General features: G+C 36.6%; 1 protein-coding gene across 1 annotated transcript; it reads left to right on the top strand.

Moving 5' to 3' along the window:
• The first annotated feature begins 1,583 nt into the window (after nucleotides 1-1,583).
• Nucleotides 1,584-10,065, top strand: rpe65a (retinoid isomerohydrolase RPE65 a). The gene is made up of 13 exons (XM_077559856.1): nucleotides 1,584-1,679; nucleotides 2,010-2,092; nucleotides 2,195-2,345; nucleotides 3,674-3,781; nucleotides 3,961-4,102; nucleotides 4,188-4,335; nucleotides 4,413-4,627; nucleotides 6,249-6,388; nucleotides 6,463-6,592; nucleotides 6,681-6,795; nucleotides 7,951-8,045; nucleotides 8,133-8,244; nucleotides 9,871-10,065. The coding sequence occupies exons 1-13, from the start codon at nucleotides 1,669-1,671 to the stop codon at nucleotides 10,014-10,016; spliced, it is 1,596 nt and encodes a 531-aa protein (XP_077415982.1). The 5' UTR covers nucleotides 1,584-1,668; the 3' UTR covers nucleotides 10,017-10,065.
• The last annotated feature ends 459 nt before the right edge of the window (nucleotides 10,066-10,524 follow it).

The raw sequence follows: 10,524 nt of genomic DNA, 5'->3' as shown, positions 1-10,524 counted from the left end.
GGCTAGTATGTACTCTTGAGCAAAACCCCCACTGATTTTCAACTACGTTCCTTAACAAAAATAAATGGTCTGTGTTTTCACAAATGTTGGTGCCAACGTTGTCTTAATTCTCAAATGAACCATAAAAGTTATTATAATATGTCCTAAAAGGCCTGTGGCACAAGGACTAAGCGTCACCCACTCTCTTCACTCATGATTGGGGGCCCGCTCAGTATGAACAATGCAGCGTTTGTCCAGCATAATTCCCTATACACCTAGATTACAACTGCACTAAGACAAACTTTTATATTTAAGAACCCCTGGCCCAAATTTGTCAAATCAGCAACGCCTTTTTCAAGAATTATAGATTTTGACCTAAGCACCAGGGGGTCCTGAGAGTAAAACAAATGCTGTCCAGCAAGATTTTTGCAATTTGACAACATAATTCAGTAGCCACGTTCATCATCGCAGGTTATGCAAAAAACAAAACAAAAACAAAAGTCAAGCAAACCCTTTCCATTAAATCAACACAAAGTAGGTCATTTGGGTTTAAAGCAGCCATTTTCTTTTTTGCCAACTAAAAAGCTGTGCACTGTGTTTACTTTTAACTCACATTTTATTGTTTTTCGGTTAAAATGAAGACATTCAATGTGTTTATGGGGCAGTTCACGCCTAGTAAAATAAATAAATAAATAAAATGTTCTAAAAAATATGTTAAATTAAACTACATTAATGTTATTATTTATAAGAAAATTGTTTATCTGAGAAGGAAGAAATCCAATACTTTGAGAGGAAAAAGTCAAATATCTTCAAGAAAAAAAATATGAAAAAGTGGCATACCCCCCCCCCCCTAAAAAAAAGAGTATTATTTTTAGGTAAAGTAAAAATAAAAATAAAATAAAAAAGATAAGTTTTGAAAAAAAAAAATGGTTTTATAACGGTATATTAAGAAGTCACAGATTTTCTTGAAAAAATAGCTTGGAGGGGAAAAAAAAAGTCAGTCTTATTTTTTTTCAGTCATGTTTGTGAGAAAACAGACATATTTACAAGAGAAGAAAAAAAAAAATTTGGAGGAAAAAATACACATTTTCAAGAATAAAAAAATCATAATCTTTCAACTTAATGTTGACATTTAACCACATAAACAGTTTACTTTCTACACAATCTAGATAAGATAACTTCTTGTAATATTTGCTTTGATTATTTTTTGCTTTATTAAAAAAACAAGCTCCCAGCATGATGTCAGTAACAAAAAAAGACCAGTTATTAAGCGTGTGCAAATCAAAACAAAGAATACAGTAAGTACCTTGCCCTGACTAGGGCAAGGTGCAGTATACTGACTGTACTGTATGTGTACCTCACATGACTAAGCAGACATTTAACGTAAAGGTCAACCTTTGTCCAACCCCCCCCCCCCCCAAAACCCTTCATTGCAACATATTTCCAATTCTGAATGTTTTGTGTCACAAATCCGGCTTCAAGCAGGCTTGCAATTGAGACATCCAACGACACAATAGAATTCTTGTTCACACTTTAACCTGATTGGCCACAAACAAAGAGGAGTAGGGGAGGGGGAAAAAAAAGCTTGCGAGGGGGCACTAGACGGATAAATAGCTCCAGTCTGGCCAGAGAGCACAAACTTACTTCAAGAGTTTGCTTTGATTTATTTCACCAGCATTGAGACCCGCCATGGTCAGCAGGTCAGTTGGAATTGATTGTTGATTGAATGTCCATCCACCCATCCATACTTTTTCTAATTTAAAACTCATTCAATCTACCTGTAATTTTTATCTTTAAAATGGTTAGTTGTAGTCTAGATTTAAACTTTTAATGCATTTAATTGTAATAAGTTTAATTGCTAAATTGATTCAATTAAAAGTGAATGTATTTAATTTACAGTTATTGTAGTGATTTAATTTTTTTAGAATTTTAACTGAAATTAATAACTTTTAAATGGATTTATATGAATTGTGCTTAATTCAATTTGATCCAAGTTCATTTCCATTGTTATTGGATGTTGTGCTTGCAAGATTTGAACACCCAGCCGGTGGCTACAAGAAGATCTTTGAGACATGCGAGGAGCTTGCAGAGCCTCTTCCAGCAACAGTCATAGGTTCCATTTCACATTATTTTCATGCTAAAATATATAAATAAACAAACAAATGAATAAATTATTTGATTGATTGATCGGCTTGTTTCCTGCATCCCCTCCCAGGAAGGATTCCGTCGTTTCTGAGAGGAAGTCTACTGCGTTTGGGTCCGGGTCTTTTCGAGGTGGGGGATGAGCCTTTCTACCACCTCTTTGATGGACAGGCGCTCATGCACAAGTTTGACTTCAAGAACGGACAAGTCACCTACTTTCGCAAGTAAGATGTATGGGAAGACTAACACAGAATTAAAACTCAACTTCATTGCCGAAACTTTGTTCTAGGCATGTTGTTTGAATTAAGAATCCATTTTTTCCCCGAGGAAAAATGAAAGGAATTGTCAAATGTCGCCACCGTCCAGTATTCACTGTGCAGTGTTTGAGTCACATTTTTATATTCTGAATGGCAAACAATTCTAAAAATGCAATAAATTCAATGATAAATTGATTCATACGTCTGTATTTTCTTTTTTTAACATTGCAAGAAAAATTACTCTAGATTAAAGTTGTAATCTTTGGGAGGGAATGTATAGCCTATTAGAAAAAACAGGCATGTTTTCAAGAAAAGTGTCTATTTTCAATGAAAAAGACATATAGAAAAATATGTATATATTCGGGGGAAAAATCATAACACGCATGCAATATTTTGGGAAAAAATTTAAAAAGTCTTATGTCAAAAATAAATCATATTTTATTTTAGAGAAATGCTAACTCTTGGTCACAATACATTCCATTTCCTGTACTATGGTTATCATCACAAATCTGTAGTGTGATTAGGGGTGATTCACACATTTCATGTTTTGAACATTGTCCATTATCACACAACTCAAGAAAAATACATAGTTACACTAAATTAAAGTTGTAATTAAACGAGGAAAAGGTGAGATATTTTCAAGAAAAAAAAGTTTGATATTTTTTAAAGAAGTCAAGTACTTACATTTTGTTTGATAAGCTAAATAATGCTTTAGTAGCTGCAGTGGCATCAAAAAACAAACAAAAAGGCCAAATAAGTGGGCCTATGGCGTTAATCCTTTAGAAGAGAGCATCTCAAAGTGTGGCACATGGGCTCCCTCTAGTGGTGGACAAAAAAAATCACTGCCAAAGAAAAGTTCGGTTATATTGACTTTTTAGGTTCCACATTTGTATTTAATGCTTAAAAAGTGCTTGTTTTATAAAAATATTTAACTTTAATGTGCAATACATTTCAATTGAATCATGATTTAAGTGCATCTTTTTTATATTCTTATATTTAAGCGCAGCTCTAATGTCAAACTCTGTGTAATATTATAAATATTTAATATACATGTTGGGAATAAAATCTCTGTCCTACTTTGTTGAATACTTAGGCCTACTACGCTTCTGTTGGCATGATGGTGACACTGTGTAAAATGTTTAAGAACCACTGCTTTGGAAGATCACCAAGCCACATCCTGGTGTTTTTATGTAACCTTGGGAGTGTACATTTGGTGAAAAGTTGACCTGTCCAACTTTTGGGGCTCTCGACTTGTGTGTTGTGCCGTTAATGTGGAAGTCATTTGATGTTTGCAGATTCATCAAAACCGACGCTTATGTGCGGGCCATCACAGAAAAGCGTGTGGTGATCACCGAATTTGGCACGTTCGCTTATCCCGATCCTTGCAAAAACATCTTCTCCAGGTATGAAGACAACAAAAAAACTAAATAAAAGCTAATTAAAAAAAAAAAACTAAACTAATATACAGAATTTAACAAAATTAAATAAACCTGATCTGCTAAACTAACTAACTAATAAATTAATAATAATAAAAAAATAATAATTTATTTCCAAACTGTTTTGTTATAACTTTGGTGTGTAGGTTTTTCTCTTACTTCAAGGGCGTGGAGGTGACGGACAACTGCCTGGTCAACGTCTACCCGGTGGGCGAAGACTTTTACGCCGTCACTGAAACCAACTACATCACCAAAGTGAACCCCGACACTCTGGAAACACTGAAGAAGGTGTGTGTACCGTGACCTGGAGGGATAAAAAAACAACAACTCTGCCCTCTTGGTAAAATAAAAACACTGGACTTTTGTCGCGCAGGTGGACATGTGCAACTACATCAACATCAACGGCGTGACGGCGCATCCCCACATTGAGAGGGACGGCACCGTGTACAACATCGGGAACTGCATGGGCAAAGGAGCCACGCTGGCCTACAACATCGTTAGGATTCCGCCCACGCAGAAAGGTTGCCGTCGATGTCACGTTCAGGCGTCCCAATACTTTTGGCCAAATCACAACACCTGACGTCATGTCCTGCCCCAGACAAGTCGGACCCCATCGAGAAGTCCAGGGTGGTGGTGCAGTTCCCCAGCGCCGAGAGGTTCAAGCCCGCCTACGTGCACAGCTTCGGCATGGCGGAAAACTACTTCGTCTTTGTGGAGACGCCCGTCAAGATCAACCTGCTCAAGTTCTTGAGCGCGTGGAGCATCCGAGGCTCCAACTACATGGACTGCTTCGAGTCCAATGAGAGTCAAGGGGTACGTGAAAATACGCAGCCGAGACGCCAAAGAGGAACGCTACAAAATATTGAACCAATTTGGGCCATCCCGAAAAATATACCTCACGAGTCAAAGTCTGATTTTTTTTTAAAAATTCACTTTAATTTTGAGGAAAAAGTTTAGATTTTTCATGACAAAAAAAGTCATACTAGAATCATGGTAAAATTGGTCATCTTTTAAAAAAAAGAAAAAGTGAAAGTAGCAACAACAACAAAATAAAGACAAGTCTTATTTGCTGATATGGAAGACAAATGTAATACTTTCTGTGACAAAAAGCTCATATATAGTGTTCTCTCGTTTTCTGCTGGGGTAAGCCAAAAAATACCCGCAATAAATAAAATCCGCGAAGAAGTTATATTTATATTTTACATTTGTTATAAATGTTTTAAGGCTCTAAAACCCCGCACCACATAGTTTATACACTTTTCTCATCGAGGCAGTTACATTTCTTCACATTTCTCTCTTGTTTAAACATTCTCAATGTTCAAACCTTCACAAATTTGATCAAATAGGTACATTACTGCATTATATAGTGAGGGAACACTGTATTGTGAATTTGTAAAATGTCAGTTTAAAAAAAAGAAGAAATAATCCGTATTTTTTAATGAAAAATTAAAAGGGTTTTCTGTGACAAGTCATAAGACTAGGAGAAGAAAACTAGATTTTTCATGGCTATACAAGTATCTTATTTGTTATTATTAAGCAAAAACTTACAATCTTCCTTGGCAAAAAGTTCACGAATTGTGATTTTACAAAAGTCAGATTTTATGTGACAAAATCATATTTTTGGAGAGGAAAAAAAAATCACAGCAGAAAAATCAGATTTTTGTGATGGCAAAGTCTTGCTTTTTTGGTTTGTTTTTTTGAGAAAAAATAATAATATTGTTTAACAAAATGGTATTCCTAGAAAAAAGTAATTTTCTTAAAAAGAAACATCCTTAGTGAGGATGAAATATCAGATTTTCTGTAACAAAGTTTTTATTTTATTTTGAAAAACAAAAAAAAGTAGGATTTTAGTGACAATAAGTCAGATTTTATTTAATTGTTTTAATGAAAAACCTGTAGCATTATAAAACGTCAGATTTTCCATGACAAAAGACATAAAATTATTTTGAAAAGAAGTCAGATTTCCACTGAGAACAATTCTTAATAAGGGTGAAAGTCAGATTTTCAAAAGTCACAAGTTGTAGTATTACTGTATGACGAAAAAGTTTCGTTTTCGGTGAAAATAAATCTGTACATGACAAAAAGCCACTTTTTTTAAATTATGTGGCATAAAGTCAAATTTCTGTGACAAAAAGTCACATTTTGTAGCACAAATTGTGAATTTCAGCCATACTTACAAATCACCACTAGGTGTCAGTATCACATTTCACGTTTCAGTTTACTTTATTTTGCCTTGATGATTGATTTTACTTACGAGAGACTTAAAAAATTGCCTGTATACTTTACAAAGGTGTTTTGTTGACGGGAAGTAAACAAAATTTATATTATTTCCAATGGAAAAAAATGAGTAGACCACATTCCACTTTGGACGTTCGGCTGTAGATGCGTCGAAATAATTTAAAGTGCAAAAAGCCAATGTTGGTTTTTGCTGTAGACGTTGTTCCACATCGCCAAAAAGAACCCGGGTGAGTACATCGACCACAAGTTCAAAGGGGCGGCCATCGGCATGTTCCACCACATCAACACCTACGAGGACGACGGCTTTGTTGTGTTCGACCTGTGCGCGTGGAAGGGGTGAGTCGCCAAAACGCCACCTACGCGTTCCGTCTGACGCCGATGTCATCCTTTCTATTTATTGTGCGCATCAGCTTCGAGTTTGTGTACAACTACCTGTGGTTGGCCAACCTGAGGGCCAATTGGGACGAGGTGAAGAAGGCCGCCATGATAGCGCCCCAGCCGGAAGTTCGCAGATACGTCATTCCCTTGGACGTCCACAAGGTCAATCACGCCAATAATAAAAATTCAATAAAATAAAAGTAAAGGCATATTGGTTTGTTTTTTTAATTCACTTGTTTGTGCCATGCAGGAGGAGCAAGGGAAGAACTTGGTGAGCTTGCCTTACACCACAGCCACAGCAGTCATGCACGCCGACGGGACCATCTGGCTGGAACCCGAGGTGCTCTTCACCGGACCTCGCCAGGGTAATAAGACCAATCCATTCACGCCTTCAGTCTCGCTGAAAAATATATGAATAATTAATTTACCGTGGGTCTCAATGTGAGTTCACGAAAAAGAATGAAATGTTCAAACTACGTGTATGTATGCAGTATCGTCAACTACTTTTAAATTCAATACACTACAGTTGTTTAGGACAGTCCATTTTTATTTGACTCTTAATTAAACTGCAAAATGTTGCAAGCACCTAATAATATTATAAATACCTTTTTGAAATATGAAAAAGGTTGCACGTGAAAAATGTAACCAAATACTGAAAACATTATAATTTTATTTCAGGTAGAATTGAATGTTCTGCTTAACTAAGGATGTTAGCCAATTTTAGCAGATGTGTCCAGCATCCTGAGAGGATTTTAAGGCAAAAACAAACTACAAAAAAAACATAGGCCATTATTTTAAGGTCACAATATATAAAATTGTGTTTTCTTAAAAAATGTTGTACTATCTCACTGCAATTAATTATCCAATTCAATACATTTTCATTTTTTATGCATTACATAAATGCATTATTTAATAATAAATTAATCTTCATTTGTTACTTTTATTTATAATCAATTACTTTCAGTTATTCAATTAAATACACAGCACATATGTAATGTTAACCATACATATAAAACAGTTCATTTCACTATTTCTTTAGTTTTTTTTTTTAAATTCATCAGAAATCAAATACCCAATAATTTAATTGTATAAATTAAAATAATTCAATTAACCAATTTTAAAGGTTAAAACAGCTTAAAGGTGCATTGTGCCGTTTAAAAAGGTCATGTTAAGAGCTTTTTGTACATCATGCATGCCCAGATGAGTACGAAGTGCCCTGACAGTAGAGTGTGCGGACCCTGCACACTCCATGGTTCTTTGGGGAGGGGCGGAGTTTAAAAAAAAATATATATATATTTTTTTTTACCTCATTTGAAATCATGTCTTCATTTGTCAACTGTGGCTGTCGCTTTAAGATGGTTCACGTACTCGCACGCGCACCATGAATGAGCCTGACACAGATGCTGCAGTTATGCTTTGGGCCAGAGGTGGCAGTCGCGAGTAAAAAAGTGACAAAGTGCACAAAAATCCTTTAAACCAGCTCAATTACAGGACTCTTGATTATTCTGATGTGTTTGCAGCGTTTGAATTCCCCCAGATCAACTACGAAAAGCACGCAGGGAAGAACTACACGTACGCCTACGGTCTGGGTCTCAACCACTTCATTCCAGACAGGGTGGGTACTCGGCCGGCCCACTGACGAAACGGCGCGCTCACACTCGTGCTCTATTTGCTTTCACTTTGGCTTTCGTCTTGCGTGCAGATCTGCAAGTTGAACGTGAAGACCAAGGAGACTTGGATTTGGCAAGAACCGGACTCGTATCCTTCGGAGCCCCTCTTTGTGCAAACACCCGATGGCGTGGACGAGGATGATGGTATGTATGATTGAAACTGAGGTGTTTATACAATGTTTTTATTGGATCGCATTAGATCGAGTACAATATTTGTATGATAGATTAATTTGAGTCAGTTCATCCAAATCAAATCAGTGAATAATGGTTTATTATTGTGATTTCAATATCAATCAAAATCATTACTATTTTTACCATAATCAATTTTCACTTCCTGGTTGACTGCAACGTTAGCACTTCCAAATATGGGCATGGCATGTTAGCAACCAATCAATTTGCATGCCGTGCAACTTTTTCACACTGAGCAAATGCAGTGTGAAAAGGGTTTAACACTTTTTACATTTTAACATTCGCAACGATCCTAAGTAAAAAAAAAAAAAAATTAAGTTAGCTACTAGGAATTCATTTTAAAACAGCGTAGTTGGGCCATGTATAAATACATTTTTTCAGGGGGCGGGGGCAATATTCCGAGAAAAAAAGTCACAAATTTGCCACTTTATAAAGCCGCAAATTTACGACTTTATTAAGTGTCAGATTTGCGAGAGAAAAAAACTCAAAAACTTACAACAAGTACACGTAGCGTAGCTATAGTCTAATCATGTGAGGATTTGTTGGTGGTTAATGGGACACTGTTTATAAAATGAAAAGGCAGGATGGAGACGGATTAATTCTTAAATTAAAACTTTACTCGTCATTCACAGCAGCCAGAGCGACAACTCTTCCTGATCCTCTATCACCTGACTAACACTATCCAATCAGATGCTAGCATACTTTAGGTAAATGCAAGTGAATGACAAAGAGCAGCAGATTCGACACATTAACTTAAGATACTTGTACAAAAAAATAAAAAAATGTATCAATTTGTAAATAATAATTCTGGAAACATAAATGTACAAGTAAATATACATTTTAACGAATTAACTTAAATGCTTGATCGTCCGGGTGTGGACTTTCGCAAAACGAGGCGTCTTTGTCGCTGGCCAGTGGCCGTACACAACGCTTCAAAGAGCGAATGCTTAATATCATATGGTTAATTTATGCTAAAGCGATTACTATCTCCTTATTTGGAAACCCGACCGAAAAGTATTGGCACAAACAGTCGAGTAGTACGCTACGTATATTTCTCGTAAGTTTTTTTTCTCGTAAATCTGCCACTATATAAAGTGGCAAATTTGAAAGATTTTTTTCTCGGAATATTGCTTATCTAAAAAAATAAAATAATTTATACGTGGCCCTAATACGCCGTCGTATTTACTCACCCTTTGGCACGGACGTGGCGACGTACGGGGGGGGGGGGTTACTGATTACTTGGAGGCGTGTCTCTTCATGTAAAGACTTCCCATCATACGACATAAAAAGATGTTCATAAATGAAATGAAGTTAGCTACGTTTAATGCTGACATCAAAACTATACATTTGTGTACTCACCTGAGCTTGTGCCTGAGAGGTGAGTCTCTTCACACAGACTATAAAAAAAGTTCACTGTTCATATCAAAACATTCAAATGTGACAGTCTACTCACTTTACATCACTTTCATAACACTCCTTTTTTAAGATCCTTCTTTTGGTACACCTGAGCACAAAAAAAAAAAAGCCAAATAAAAAGCAAAGCCAATCGATAGCAATGAATGTGACCGTGGTGTTTTCCAGGTGTGCTGCTGACCATCGTGGTGGCGCCCGGCTCACAGAGACCAGGGTACCTCCTGATCCTCAACGCCAAGGACCTGTCGGAGATCGCCCGGGCCGAGGTGGAGTGCACAATGCCCGTCACCTTCCATGGCATGTACAAGCCCTGATGGCCGACATTTCGGTGCTCATTCAAAATAAAATCGCTCTCTCTGGATACATGAGTGCATGTGTGTGTTTTTTTTTTTTTCAAGGAGAACATTGTAGGATTTGCCTCCCGTCAAGTCAAACGCGACTATAAGCCGACATTGTTGGGATATTTGTGGAGATTAAATATGTCACCATAGAAAATCGGAATTATTAGCAGGGTTCTAAGATGGATTTATTACGCAACTCCACAGTAAAAGGGCCTCCGTGTTGCAGTGTCGAAAATCTGATTAAGTTTGTCTTTTAATCTGAATTTAGGGGAAAAAAAGAATGTTGCCATCAAGGCACACGGAAGTTCTCTGAATGCAACACGGACTTATGATGACACAAATTGGCATCTGATGTGCTCATTTAGATGTACCGGTAAATAATAAACTCATGTTTTCAGTAACATTGATGCCATTGATGAGGTTCCCACAATAAACATACAGTATTGGGTAAGTGTCAGGGAATCTTACTCAATTGTGTTCT

This window comes from Vanacampus margaritifer, chromosome 2 (genome assembly GCF_051991255.1).
Source record: "Vanacampus margaritifer isolate UIUO_Vmar chromosome 2, RoL_Vmar_1.0, whole genome shotgun sequence".
NCBI classification, from domain to species: domain Eukaryota; kingdom Metazoa; phylum Chordata; class Actinopteri; order Syngnathiformes; family Syngnathidae; genus Vanacampus; species Vanacampus margaritifer.
This window is presented reverse-complemented; position numbering and strand designations above follow the sequence as displayed.

Bases quoted from the DNA above. Each gene is read 5' to 3' on its own strand.
- rpe65a (XM_077559856.1), top strand. The intron at 2,346-3,673 runs GTAAGATGTATG...TGATGTTTGCAG, and splicing joins CAAGTCACCTACTTTCGCAA to ATTCATCAAAACCGACGCTT. The intron at 6,389-6,462 runs GTGAGTCGCCAA...TGTGCGCATCAG, and splicing joins GACCTGTGCGCGTGGAAGGG to CTTCGAGTTTGTGTACAACT.